Source organism: Bemisia tabaci, chromosome 8, assembly GCF_918797505.1.
Source record: "Bemisia tabaci chromosome 8, PGI_BMITA_v3".
Classification (NCBI taxonomy): Eukaryota; Metazoa; Arthropoda; class Insecta; order Hemiptera; family Aleyrodidae; genus Bemisia; species Bemisia tabaci.
The window spans coordinates 19,603,747-19,618,738 of record NC_092800.1 but is presented as its reverse complement, the minus strand read 5'-3'; the positions used below and the strand labels follow the sequence as shown (position 1 = coordinate 19,618,738).

General features: G+C 36.2%; 1 protein-coding gene across 7 annotated transcripts; it reads left to right on the top strand.

Annotated features, from left to right (window-relative positions):
* Nucleotides 1–127: 127 nt before the first annotated feature.
* On the top strand, nucleotides 128–14,375 carry LOC109044590 (hexosaminidase D). 7 transcript variants are annotated; one of them, XM_019062405.2, is made up of 12 exons: nucleotides 128–413; nucleotides 2,014–2,129; nucleotides 3,079–3,133; nucleotides 4,251–4,460; nucleotides 5,014–5,181; nucleotides 5,788–5,956; nucleotides 6,751–6,825; nucleotides 7,313–7,505; nucleotides 8,752–8,916; nucleotides 10,788–10,898; nucleotides 11,659–11,745; nucleotides 12,569–14,375. In XM_019062405.2, exons 2-12 carry the CDS (start codon nucleotides 2,101–2,103, stop codon nucleotides 12,729–12,731), a joined length of 1,425 nt encoding a protein of 474 aa, XP_018917950.2. In that variant the 5' UTR covers nucleotides 128–413; nucleotides 2,014–2,100; the 3' UTR covers nucleotides 12,732–14,375. The 7 variants fall into 7 exon arrangements, with proteins under 7 accessions (XP_018917950.2, XP_018917948.2, XP_018917951.2 ...); XM_019062403.2 differs by having other exon boundaries at nucleotides 2,011–2,129; XM_019062406.2 differs by having other exon boundaries at nucleotides 2,003–2,129.
* Nucleotides 14,376–14,992: the final 617 nt, after the last annotated feature.

The window sequence follows — 14,992 nt, the reverse complement described above, 5'->3', positions numbered from 1 at the left end:
AATTTGCGGTTAAGATTCCTTCTGTTCGAAAAGAGGAATAATTGGGAAAATGTAGCAATTTGAACCAATCACAGGTTGTTTGTCTCTGATCACAGGGCACACCTGGCAACCCCGCACCGATCGAGGTTATGTTATCATGTTATTTTGGTTATTTTCATTTCTTTCTTTTACTTACTGTCCAAAGAGTAAAGCATAAAGTAAAGTAAAGTGTCTGTGATCTTGTTCTGTTGGGGCTGTCTTTCACAACTTCAGAACTTTGCACGTGCTTTAATACCGCATAAAAAGTTCCTTACCTTTGGGTTAAGTCGTTTCCGGCGCGAAATCCTCTCCTCACAGTCATCTGCAGTCATCCGATCTCATCTCGCACTAGACTACCTGACTCACCGTCATATCAGACTGATCGCTGCAACTAAGTAAGCCTTTTAAACAGGAAAAAGAAAGAAAAGTAATAATTCTGAATTTCCTTCTTGTGATAACCCTTTCAGATATCATAAAATTATCATTTATGCTGTAAGAGTAAGGCAGAGCGGAAACGATGGTGAAAGCATGTTGTGTGGCTGGTTGTTTCTCGAATCGCATACCTGGAAAGTATGTCCCTATTTTCAAGTTTCCTTCGTTTCCGCGTTTCCGTAGAGAATGGTTGTCACGATGTGGCAAAGACGATTCATATCAAATCACGCAATACTCTGCAGTATGCATTAAACATTTTAAACCTGATTTTGTTGTAATGGACGATGAATTTAATTGCAAAGGAGGTATCACGGTGAAAATGCCACGACAGCAGCTACGACTAACTGAAGAAGCATATCCAACTATTTTTCCTTGGCACTCGGAGTTTAACAAAATTTCTGCTAAGTGGGATAAAATTATTGAGTCTCGACACTATCTCTCAGCCCATATTTCCGCCCAATCATCTAACGAAGTTAAAGTATCGGATGAAAACGTGGAAGCCTCCAATCTTGAATTCGGTGAGCACTTCATGATGGCCACCAAACCAGTTGACGATGACCACATAGATCATCTTTATACCACTGTTCTAACTAAATCAAATAAAAGATCTGGAACATGTTCAGAATCTGAGGACCTTCCAAAGAAAAAAAGGAAAACGCAGACGAATGAAAAGAACAGTGGCCAAATAAATGATTTTGAAGAATTGAAAGCTAGTTTGATACAAAAAAATATTTTTGATCCCTTCTTCACAGAGTGTCATGAAGATTATTTGCTTATCAGCAAGATATTAGACCGTAGCTTTAACTCAGTGCCTTATTATTCAACGTTAAAAATCTCCAAAACTTTCAATGTAAAAGTTTTCATAAATGCTGTGGAAGTTCCTCCTGACACGCTGAGGCCTCTTTTGGGAAACAGTCTCAAATGTGACACCTGGGCAAAGGTTAAAAACCTTTGCAAAATTTTAATGACCAAGCATGTCACTATGAGTGTCAGGAATATTTGAAGCCAAGGAAGGAAATAATTTGAGATGGAGTTAATGAAAAAATTGATCCAATCATTGAAAGTGCAAGGAAATTTAATGCAGCCAAGTAATATTCTTTCACCAAGATTTTTTCAATGCTCGTTGCAAGATTACTCTCTCTCCACCAGTTTGCAATTATTTGAAAGCTTCATATTGATTTCAATGCTGGAGAACCAGTTTGATTTTTTATTCTCTGTGTTTTTGCGCTTTTTATCAAAATCTCCCTCTTCTCAAAAGAGAATTTGTGCAAATTCAAATCATTTTCACCAAAGAAGAACTGTGACAATGAATGTCCTTATCAAGAGGCCACAGTAACTGCCTCCTGCAATAACCTCCTGCATAACTGCAAAATTAAGAACTATATAACAAGAAAATGAACTTATAGAAAATTGGCATCTAAGTTCAGTCACCATGATGACCTGTCTTTTCTACATGACTACTTACTTACCTTATAAATAAATTGATCTCAATGAAATCAGTCAACAGACTTTACTGAATGCAATTTTTTCTTAATTTAATTCTGTCGTGAAGTCCGTCAGTAGAATGGATGTCGAGTCTCCATTTTGATACCTCATTCGCCTCTCATCAGAATTAAATGAAACTATTCTTGGATTAAGCAACCCTCTGGAATGATGTCTCTCGCCATTGATACCCACAGGTTTGTAATCTTTCTTAAGTATCATACCTAATTTTTGATAGGTTGCAGGGGTATAAAAACATCATAACCTTGTAACTATGCAAAATTATGGGAAGACTGGTATATGATAGCCCAAAAATCCTGTGTTTTTCCAAAATTTGTCGATTCATGCATTTTCATGAAATCATTATGTGTACAACATATTGAAGGTGAAATCACCAGACCACGTAACTTGTTTGCAGTCTTCAAAAATCTCTGGTTCTATTTTATTTTATTTTTCTTAAGGAGAACAAATCAATATAATTTCTTGAAATTTTCAAAGAGTTTTTTTCACTCAGCAAAGAAAAAACAGGAGAGTTTTCAAGAATTAATTTGGAGTGGTTTTTAATTTAAAAAATAGAGTATAACAGGAAGTCTGCAGCGTTGTAAACCGAGATACGTGGTCTGGTACTTTCACTGTCGATATAAAAGTTCTCAATGAGGCCCTTACGCCTCCTTAATACCCAATGAAATGAATGTTTACAAGAAAATATATGGTATCACATCTATCGAAAGACAATGAATTTGTCTCCTAAATATTATGATATTAAAATTAAAAATGTGTCAAAATAGCGTCCGTGAGAGATGCGATTTTCAAAATTTTCCTGGAGAGATCCCCTGGACCTCCCTCTTACTCGGGCATGAGTGCCCCCCTCCGTAACCCCCACTCACGGACCAACAAAATGGTTCTAAATCCCTTGGCACCCACAAGCACAGAGATCTAGAACCACCTATGGACAAATGTTATTTTTATCGACAAATTTTTATTTTTTAGAGGGAGGCTGATGTAAACTTTGACTTAATCCCTTTCGTCCCTGGTAAGACCCAGTAAGATAATCTCAGACCCTCTCCTCCCCAGGTTGCGCACCTAATATTTGAACGACACCTTTATTCTGCAGACTTCTCACACATCTTTACTTGCCTTTCTTAGGTTGGTCCACCTGGACTTGAAGAGTGCACCAATTCAGTTGTCTTATCTGGAGAAGGTAACTTTTCACATTATACATTTGCCACCAACCACAGGAATAGAGGTATTAGCCTGTGTATTAAAAATTGAGTCTTTGGTTCTTGAGTATGTAGCGTTATATAAACATTTTTAGGAGAAAAATGTCCGAAAATGCAAATCCAAACGGGAGTCATGGTAGTTCAAAAAACAGCATTTTAAGAGGAAGCTATCTAAATGTCTAATTTGCCTTGCTCTAGATGATGAAATTGTTGAGTAGTACTTAATGTAACTTTATGCACCCTATTTGTTGTTTGACTGACAAAAGGGCATAACTACACTTTGTGATGAGCCCAAGAAAGTTGAGTTATAAAGTGGGCAGGGCTCATCGCGAAGTGTTGTTACGTCCTTCTGTCTGGAGGGCTACGAATTGACCCAGAAATGAATTGAAGTACTCATAATTTTATTTTTGGGACTTGAGGGAGGTTTCTGTCAGTCTACCATCTCATAGTCCGATATTTGGACCGAACTGGATAGAAATAGCTCCTCTAAAAATTTAGCTTCTGTAGACTAAGATCTCTTTTCCTTCAGATGGTCACATTTATCGCTTGCTTTTAAATAATTTGACCTACAGAACACTTTAAATTATTTTCAGCCAATAATATTCCTTAAAATATTGAAGAGTGATTTATAACATAATATTCAAAAGAAATGAAGCCCAATTCGCACTATCAAACTTTTCATTCAACATGATTGAACGAAAAGTTGGATGGAAAGTTGGATGCAAAAAAATTTGATTCTATTACCCTTGCAGTGTGATATCATCATCAGCCTGCAGTTCGCGAAAATACAGCTTCGGCCCATGTCGGTCGGCAGATTTTGTTCCAACTCCTTGTTCAACTTTGGCGGCGCCAATTGGATGGAAAGTTGAACGAAAAGTAGAATGTGACGTCACATTTAAGTTGTTAAGTTTCTGTTAAATTTTTCATCAAATTGTCATTTATCACACTAGGTATCCAACTTTTCATTCGACAAGTTGCATCCAAGAGTTGGATGAAAAGTTTGATAGTGTCAATTGGGCTTCAAACTGACGCAAGTTCTGCCACAAGTTGTTGTAAAGCTAAAAGCTGCTATTAGTAATTATGAGTTTTTTTTCTCAGTTGATTCCTTTGTTAGCGCAATTCGGTGCAACAGGCCTTCTGATTGAATGGGAAGATACTTTCCCGTACAGCGGAGCTCTGGTAGACATTGGCTCGAGGAACTCTGTCACCAACACCTACACTTCAGATGAAATTTCTCGAATATTACACCTTGCTCAAACATCCAGTCTGATTGTGATTCCACTCGTCCAAACAATTGGACATCTTGAGGTGAGTATCACTAGTTTATATGCTCCACAAAATTAATTTTAGACCTCGATTCTATCATCCAAGCTCCTTTTTTGGATAAGATAAGAAGCTGTACAAACATCTAGTGTGTCAGAAAGTAAAATGTGTCTCCCACAATGTGATTAAGGATGAAATTCTTTCAAGAAAAGTGTAATTCTAAATTAAACGTTGAGACTTTACTTTTCTTACAAAATATCTCCGAATTTATAACTTGCTCACCATCAGTTAGGTCAAGAAATGAAGAAGCATGAAAAAATGTCTAGCATCAAAAGCATTTATTTTTCCTTCAGTTTTGCCTCTAATATGTGTGTCATAGTTAAAACTCGAGATCCATCAATCCTACAATTTACTATTCAACACTGTCATCATTTGAGAATTTCCGGTTTTCATTTTTAAACAGTAACAATTTTTGAAGAACTCTGCAGTTCCCGAATCCTTGAATGGAGGCAGTGGCGAGGAATTCTTGCAGGATTGTAGTTTACTTCTACATTCTTTATTTCAATGTAAGTACATGATCATTGTTTTTGATTCCCAGTTTGTCCTGAAACATCCTAGATGGAGGCACTTGCGGGAGGTGGCAAGGTACCCATCCTGCTTATGTCCATCTAAAACACCGGCTGCCGTTGACCTTGTCACTGCAATGATAGATCAGGTGATTCAAATGCATCCCAACTTGACGACCCTTCACATTGGAGCTGATGAGGTATGAAGTAGATATTTTCCTAATAGTTTTTTTTCAATTCCCAGTGATCAGTCCCAATAGGTTACATACGTTTTATTCAAGAAAAATTCATTACTCGGACCCTACATCAAAATTTTCTTTTCTTACCAAAAACTACGAGTCATCATCATTCTTTTTCCAATGAGACTTTACCTAGAATATTGAATAAAATGTGGCCGAAAATGATGTTTTGAGAGAAACTTATTTTAATGTAAGTTTTTAGTATAGGTACCTACCTCAAAAGCCGTGCAAGAGAGGAATGTATGTTCAGGTAGCTTGCCTCTTTCCCTTGAAGGTTGTCCAGTCCATTTTGCAATGAATTCTGTTTGACACCTAAAAACGTAAGAAAAAACAATTCTTTGTTTGAATGTTACGCTTGGGCCTGACTTAAGCCCATTTAACATCATTCAAATTTTCATTCAGCTTTTCTTTCAACTTCATTGCATGAAAATTAACACTGTGTAATTCAAATCGAAAAAATTTCAATTCATTAGGGTTGGAGAAAAATAAGGATAAAAATTTGAATTGTGTGAATTGGGCTTTCATACAATTCAGGTTTAGTTCAATTTTGCTTGAATTTCTTTCCAGGTGTGGAGTATGGGACAGTGTGACTTATGCTCCAAGCAAAGTAAACATCGTCTCTTCCTTGATCACATTAAATCAGTGGTGACCCATGTTCGTAACAAGCACCCTTCCATTATTTCTCTTGTGATGTGGGATGATATGCTACGAAGTATCGACATAGAATTACTACGAGGTATGAATTTTTAATGAAAAATTACCTCTCCTTTGTTATAAGTTGTGTTTGTTCTCACATAATAATTCATGTTCCTATTTGCACGGATAATTCTTAGCAGAGCTGTTTGTAGGCAGATCATTGAATCTTTATCAATAACCTATCAAACCCCTCCAGTATCATTGTATGACAGAGCTTTATTAATAAAAAACTAATTTATCATTGCGACATTTATTTGGGGGAAAAAAAATTGAAAAAACAGAAGTTTTATTAACTCTTTGAGACGGATACTTGTAGGCAGTCACATCTTGCACCCCCTTGACATGGCACATTATTGGGCATATTTGAATTGCAAGTCAAAGGAGGCAAAGTCTGTACTGTCCATGCACCTTGAGTCTCTAAAACGGTGGCTCGAACCGAAATGCGACCACCATAGCGTATCATCCTACATTTCTAATTCTCCTCATACAATAGTAAAGAAAACATGCTTAGGCATGGTTCAAAATTTTCCAGCTAAAAAAAAAGGGTGAAGATTAACCAAAACTTTTAAAATACAAGTGGAAAAAAAGAATCTTAAAATTGCATTTGTACATTCAAAACTCCCTTTAGGTAATGAACATGATCGTATTACCTGCTCCTACAATGATAATGGAGGCTGTCTTTGGACCCTTAAAATCTTACTTTATTAAACATTCTCTCTCTTGAATCTTTTGGTTAGTATCTTTTTCTGATTTTCCTCAAACAATCGGAAAGAGAAATTAAGTGCATTAATAATTTAAACATGGCCCTGACCCACAGAAATAATTTTTTTCCAGAGTACAACTTCTGGGATTTTGTGGAGCCCATGATTTGGCATTATCAACCAGCTGAGTTTTTCCAACTAAATAGTGGTAAGATCTCTTCCCTGTTCTCAAAAGAACTAATGTATGCTTCGCTTCAAATCGTTTAAAACCAAACTTGCTCATAAGCAATTATTTCTATTGAATCTCTCTGAGGTACACTCAATTTTTCAAAGATGAGTTATCTTTTACTGAGTTATTTTCGAGGAGAGAAAGTGGATTTTACAGAAATCTCAAAGATAAAAAGGATTTTGCTCAACTCATTTGCATATTGTAGACGAGTATGCTCGTCAGCTCTGTCCTGGTACAACTATGCATGGACGAGGTAACTTGCACGGCTGCTAGGCGATTCTTTTGGTCGTGTTTATTCTATTGTCCAATAGATAGCATCATGAATCATTTATAAATATTCTGTTGCTCTCCTGATTGTGTCGCACTGCTTGGTGTGGCCGGCAAAAACATGCCAAGATGTAAATGGGTTACGCTTCTTAGTCAATTGTCCTTTTTCTGTGTTAATTGACCAAATTATTTATTGCAGATTTATGGAAAAAATACTCTGTTGTCTTCAAAAAAGTCTGGGTTGCATCCGCCTTCAAAGGTGCCACTGGGAGTTGTCAGATTTTACCTGTCATATCGCATCACATAAGCAACCATGAGAAGTGGTCTATGGTTCTCGCTGATCCAGAATTTAAAATGAAGTTTTTAGGAATAGCGCTAACAGGCTGGTCCAGGTAACCATGAGACAGTTTTCGATTTTTATGTTTATGATCATACTTTTCTGATACAAACTATCTTTATGGTTGGTGTAATTGGAAATGACAAGTGAAAAAGTTGGACATACAGTAAGACCTCCAATTATCAGATCGCAATGTAACGGATTCAGCGATTTAACGGATCGATTCCCGGTCCCTTCAGCAGGACCCACTAGCGCGATTTAACGGATTCGGCCTCTGGTCCTGTGAAATCCGATAAATCAAGGTCTTACCGTACTGTGAAAGGTAAAACAGAAAAAGAATCCATGGCAATGCCATGCCTTGTAGGTTTGGGTCATCCTTGCCATCATTCATGGAATTCCTGAGTTTTTCTCACTTATCACATAGTTTGTTCAACCTTTATAAGCACTTGATCTTGAAAATTTTTTCAAGGCTTTAAAAGCACCTGAATTTCATTCTTTACCAATTGTCAGCGGTCAATGCTCATCAGGATGACATAACAAAGCACTCGATGTTAAATAGATCTTTTGGAAAGACATCTTATTTATGAAGGAAATTGCGACCTTCCGTCAAAGAGAACCATAAATTGCTGACTCGGACTGTGAGTCCTCTCACCAATAGAAGTAGCAGCGCTCCCTTTTTGCAATGCGCTACTGCATGATGATCACTGTGTCATGTAATGCTGCTTTTCTTCATAGCTGAGGACATTGTAGCAGTTTAAGGATTTGAACCAGAACAGAACATTTATAACCGAATATTTAGTGAGTCAAGTCATGTCAACTCTCACCATTTTTCATTTGGTTTAAAGGCGAAAGTGTCTGCAGTTTCTAAGTAATTTTTTACTGATAAGAAGGTGGTAAAATGTGCTGGGTCCTCACCATTTTGTGGGAAAGCAATGCCTTATTCTTCAATTAGATTAAAAAACTTGAGCTCTAATATGACTGAGGGGGATAGTGTTGATGTGCCTGAGCTGCACACAGTGTACATCCCCCCCCCCCTCAGTCTTGTACTGATACTCATTAGAGCTCAAATTTTCCACTCTAACTGAAATTGTTGAATTTTCTGGCCTAACTTTTCCAGCAAAATAGTATGGACCCAGCACTAATTTACTACCTTGTTACGTACAGCTCGGACCACATTTTAGTGTTCTTTTTTCTTTTTTACTTTTATCAAGTCAAACATTTTTGGAATCATTTCAATGATGAATTTAGATCACTGGTACTGGATGAAAATTTGCAGTAAAGCTATATTCAATTTCCCATAGGTTTGATCATTTCGCTATTCTATGTGAGCTCCTACCAGTTGCCATTCCTAGTCTTGCCCTCTGTTTACGTACATGGATTGAGTCGTTTTCACTTGAGACGCATAGGAGCGTTTCACTTGCCTTGGGCTACAGCTCGGAATTAATTCCTCTAGATCCTTTCCCAAGGTAAATATTCGTAGAGTCTACCATTTTAATCATTAAGAGCAAGTGAATTTTTACTTTTTAACAGGGAAAGTCTCACTATATTAATGGCTAAAGTTGAAAAATGTGTATCTCCATTGCAACATTTCAAACAAAAATCCTTAGTTATGTCTTATTTTTCTTGAAAGATTCTTTAAAATATCTCCTCCTTATTTTCCAAACATTCAAATGAGTGAAAAAAATTTACAGAAAATTTCAAGAATAACTGATAGTCGGATTTCTTTTTGAAAATTAAAACATTAGTGGAGATTTATAACTCCTCAATTGCAGTTATGTACTTTTATACTCCAGTCATTGACATGCTGAAGCTTTGATTTACCCATAAGCAGTTTTTTTTTTTTTTTGTTATTTAGAATGCGTGGCTTGGGTAGCTCTCGATTTTTCTCTTTTCTTTTCAAAGTTTTGAATTCTTGAATATTCTTGAATTTCAGAAAATTACTCAAATGTATTAGAAAGCCCTGGATTTAAACAAATTTCTCATGATTATTTCCTCAACTATCATTTGAAAGATCAGACTTTGTTTCTTTTACTGTACGTTGAGAGAGTCTTGAAACTCCTTGACTTTACTCTTTTGAATTCCTCGAAAAGCTGGTTCCTCAATTTAGTTACAAGGTGGTATCACAAGCTGCATAGTTAACTGTGGCCATCACAGGCAGCAAGGCCCCATCCTAAGGTCGAAGACCTCTAAAAAAATTCAGGACAAATGTTCCCTCAAGGTCCTAACATCCTTGAAGGACAGGCCTGCAAGGAAGGACTTATTTTTCCTAATTTTTTTAAGATTTACAACCCGTAGATGCGGCTTGATTGCCCTGAAATGCCTGTTGTTTATGAACACAAAGAAGAAATGGGTCAGTTGCGCTGGTCACAGAATTGTGTTTTGATTATCAATCCTCACAGATTAGTTAAAAATAATAAGATCTGTCCAAACCGCAATTTTCTACATTCAATATCAACCGAGATATCGCTCTTTGACAAGTCGGATTTTTGACTTCATCCACTGCGGTAGTGACACCCATGGTTTCTTTCACTTTACTTTTATCGGTCAGTGACGCGCTGGCTACTCAACGTGCAAATTGGATGAGAACAAGATGGAAGGAAGGAAGGATGTCACTACTGCGGTGGATGACGTCAAAAACCCGACTTTTCAATGGGCGATATCTTGGTTAATATATTGAATGTAGAAAGTTGCAGTTTGAACAAATCTTATTATTTTTAGCTAATCCACAAGAATTAAACATCAGAACACGATTCTGTGACCAGTGCAACTGACCCATTGAACAAAGGCAAGCTAAAATTTCAGCATAAAGTTTTAATCATTAGCTCCATACATTTTTTAAACCCCGCATCTTTGTTGAGATTAAAACCCAAAGGTGTACACTGAGAAAGTTATTTCATGCCACTTACCTTTTTGTTTTTCCTTTTGCATTTAAACGGCAAGTAAAATAAAAGGAAATTGGACTTAATTGAAATCAGCCTAGCTGCATTTCACATTACCTAATTTCCTCTTATTTTTTTTCTCTCAATAGAAATATGAACTCCTTGATGCCTTTAAATTGTGTATGAGTTTACTGCAGGTTATGAAAAATACCCTCACAAAATTTTAAGTTCCAATATTGCTCAATTTTCTGTTTTAAATATGAAACATCAGAGGAAATGAAGTAATGTCTAATGTAGTCAGGCTAATAATTCCGGTCAAAATACGTCCTAATCATCCAATTTTTGTATCGTTTGTACTTTTTCTTCTATCTGTTTTACAAATCAATGTACATAATCCAAAATCATATTCCTCGCAAAATTTGTTTACTTTAGTAGAGTTTATTACGTTCATTTTCCAGACCACAGCATGTAGCGGAAAATCTAAACTTCCCAAGTTGGCAAATCCTAACCGGCGTTGGATGGTTCGCAAACTTTCGTTCCAAGTACTACAACACTATCAACAGTGATCAGTAAGTGATGATTATTTTTGGCACATACAGGAGTGACTAATTGGTTTTCAGTGAGCTTTCGTCAGTTTCATTAAAAAGTAGTAAAAATGAGACGACTCCCACAGATACGTATCGGGAATTTTTCGGAGCTGACAAAAATTAGTAGTTACAATGTTCATCGGTTCAACAGGCCAAGCAACCCAACTACTTGGGCACAAGGCTTTGACATAGAGGCCTTGTAGTTCTGATAAAGCTGGCCGTTTCAGACAAGGGCGACCTTATTGGAGTATTTTGGTGTTTTGAAACAAACAGAACCGATAGCTTACGGATATAGAATAGATTTGTTTGAACTCAGAGCATATTCTCATACTTCCACTCTCAGTTGCCTATACTAAATGATTGATTACAAAATGAGTGGTCTAATTATGTCTACCCCAACCTTTTATTGCTGAATTCTTTTCATTTATGATAAACCAAGAACTTGAGAAATTTGATACATCGCATTTTAATTTTTGTTAAGTAGTGTTACAGTTTGAAATTTGTCCTTGGAATTTGAATGAAACTGTAGTACGTTAGTTATTAATATGCATAATTTGATCTGAAAAGCAGAGATGCCTGAAGTCCCAAAATGCTGACCATACCTTGCAATGCAGTATGTTTGTTTCTTGAAAAAATTCCCCACATACCTCGCAGGAATATGTTTGATTTTATTGATTTCATGTAAAACAACTTGGTCAAAAATAAGTTTCTTTGTCTAAAATAATATCTATCTTGTCAACAGTTTTGCATCCTGGCTAAACCCTTGGCAAAGGAAAAATAATCATCTTAATCCTATGCAGACGGATAGCCTCGTTAAAGCACTTCATGGGTAAGCTCACTCATTACATCAGATTATGCTTACATGAGCGCTCATAAATTTACTTGAATTACATTTATTGACGATGAAACTACCAAATCACATATCTTGTTTGGCAGGGTGTCTACGAGAACGGAAAAAGTACTGATTTTTTCAGGGCGGTCCAGAAGTACTGATAAAGAGCAGAATTCCACAAGATGGTGTGGAATTTTTTAATTTTTTTGTCATTTTTGTCGCAATTTGAGCGGGAAATTCAATTTCTTTAAATTTGCCGAATTTCGTCAATTGGAGGTACTGAAAAAGCACTGAATTTTTCTGTTGATGAGGTACTGAATTTCTTGGGAATGAAGTGAAAAAATACTGATTTTTGGCCAGCCTGTTTTTGTAGACACCCTGTTTGGACTGTTTAAAATCTCTGCTCCTCTATTTTTACTTCAAAGTAAAGTTACGTGTTAAATATGCTGCTTGTATTTTTACTTTAATAAACCTATGTATGCTTCCTATCTATAACCTATCTATGAAAAAAACTTTAATTACATTTTAAAGCAGTAAGTTGTCATTAGCCATCATTAAAATCAATATTATTATGTTCAATCAAAATGACTGAAATTTGTAGAATTGGTAGTTTACTTTTCTAATCAATCTTAAGCTGACTTCCTTTTGCTTGGCACGAAGTCTCCTATACCTTCTTGAACTTAGCATTGAAACCGAGAGAAAAGCAGTTTTACAGCGGACTGAATTCAATATTTTTTGGGTTTTTTTTAGCGTTCTTATCTGACCAATGTACCTATCTTCAAATTTTTGTTAAAGTCAATTTTTGTTTTTGTTTGGGCAGGTTGAAGGAAGAAATTCAATTGATAATCACTTTCCTCAAGCCTCATCTATTAGAAGTGTACCACAGAGCTACCGTGGAAGAGTGGCTTGGCTCGATCATTGAGCCCATCTGTGATAATTTAGCAAAAATACTAGAAAGTCTCCCATCCAATTTGGAGCTTTAAATGCTCCAAAAGGTACAGTTTATACCAGTATTGACCATCTCCAGGGCTCCTTGCTGCAAGTACCTTAGTATCCTCATGAACCAGTTACCTTATAAATTTTTCAGTTCAGCACTCGCAAATGAAATGCAGTCTGAACTATTTAAGATACTACCTTTAAGATACTACTCACTAAGATTTCGATTAATTTAAAATGTTAAGGTTTATCTGTAATTTTTGAAAAATAAACTTCAAGTCTAACTGGTACAACTAGAAAAAGACTGGAATGCAAGAAGGACAAACAATAGTGTATTTCCTTCGGAAAATACACTAAAATGAGTGGACAAAAAAGGATAGGCAAAAGTATATTTCATAAAATGACAGGAGAGTAGTTTTTGGCACGACTTCATAAGGCTACGCCTGAATATTCGCAGGTGGCAATACTGCCCTTGAAAAAGAAAAAAAGAAAACAAGATTAGCAGGGAAATTGTAAGCTGAGTCAAGCTCTTGAAACAAAGCTTGTTTGAAAGTATTTTCTTTCTTTTGCGCTTTTAAGCTTTCCTGATAAGTCAATTTTCAAGGAAGAATTATACTTTTCTCCATGTTGGAATTTGAAATATTAAGCGCTGTAATATGAAGAGCTTAGGTGAACTACACAATATTCGCTAAAAAAAAAAGAGGTGTGCAAATCGTTCCATAATGCTGCCTGTTTTTGTAATGTAGCATTTTTGCCTCTGTACAAAACTCCTTACTTGTGACACAAGTATGTCTGATTTGGCTAAATGTTTCAATCTGATGAGTGGTAGAATAAAAGGCGTTACTTTAAAAAATTGCACTATGGCCTGAGATTTGCCTCAAGTCTGCCCAGATATGCCAATCATAAGAGAGCATTTTTTTGAACCCCGGGAAATAATAAATTTGAAAATTTTACAACAAACACAGGTTTATCAGCTGAGATGATTAGAACTCATCCTTGTTGTTATGAAAGTCTCTGAGTCCATTTTGAAATAACTTAAGAGTCCAAAGGTTTGAAATCAAGTGGTTCGTCTATTGACATAGAAATTTAAGGATTTCATATTAGAAAAAGGCACTTTCCCGTTGCTGCATTTCAAACTTTCTGTTGCTAAATTATGTCCAAAAGATGGATCTGATGGGTGATTTTTTTCAAAATTAATTTCAGTAGAAAATTGTAGAATCATGAAGTTTCTGAACAGATTTCAGTAGAACATCGTAGAATCATGAAGAATTGTCTTTTAAAATTTCTTGGAAATGCATGTATTCACTTTCTGTGCAACAAGTGAAATTTTACCTGAGAATTTGAAACTCGGCAACCGAGAAGTTCTCCTTTTATACCCAGCAACTCAACTTAGACCCATCCATGCTAAAAAAATGTCCATCCGTAGGTTTTTAATCACAATTAGACTTCTTTTTTTGGAGGTAAGTGCTGGAAAGTTTGTTATGTACTTTTTCTAGAAGTTTTTCAAAACGATACGCCAAGTAGAATATAATAAGAAGTGAAAGTCTGCTATTTTTAAGACTGTGTAACATTAAGTATATTTGATTATATATTTTTATTAAGTATTTGTTATGTCAAAGCAACCTGACTGACTAATTTTACTTGTAATGGTTGTGACTCTTGATGAATACAAATCGTTTTTGTTTGCAAAATACACTTTTTTTTAAAGATCATGGTAAATCTGCTCTGTAACCCATGTGAGACAGTTATTTAGAACAGAAATAATTTGTAACATTTTCGCTCGTATTTTGTCAACATTTAATCATGCTTTAAAACAACTTCTCTGGAAGGTTTAACCTTATTCATGATTATGTGAACTCCTCTCCAACCACTGTTTTGGTCTGTTCTGCTTTTGCTGACCAAGCCCCTGTTCAACATGAAGCACTCACCATCAGTGAGAACTCTGTGCAGGTTTTTTGTGCCTGAGGTGACAGGATAAGTGAATCTAACAAAGCCTGTATCATCCCAGCCATAAAAGCATGTGTAGGTAAACTTTCCAGAAACATTTTCATCGGCTACACTTTGAATCGCCAGGCAATAACGAATTCCGATATTTTTTATTCGCACCCAAAAGTACTGGTTATAGGCGAAGATCAACTGGGTCTGGTCTTGAGACAAGCTAGAATCCCAGCAGAACACTGCTTCCTCAGTCAGAATTTTGACATCTGCATGGCACTGTCTCACATGGTCGTCATATCGTGAAGGTTGAACGAGTGAGCGGCAGGCGGCAAGTTTGCATCGAATACGCTTATATTTGCACGTAACTTTG

Bases quoted from the DNA above. Each gene is read 5' to 3' on its own strand.
- LOC109044590 (XM_019062405.2), top strand. From the start codon at position 2,101: ATGATGTCTCTCGCCATTGATACCCACAG. The intron at 4,461-5,013 runs GTGAGTATCACT...TTTGATTCCCAG, and splicing joins AAACAATTGGACATCTTGAG to TTTGTCCTGAAACATCCTAG. The intron at 5,182-5,787 runs GTATGAAGTAGA...ATTTCTTTCCAG, and splicing joins TTCACATTGGAGCTGATGAG to GTGTGGAGTATGGGACAGTG.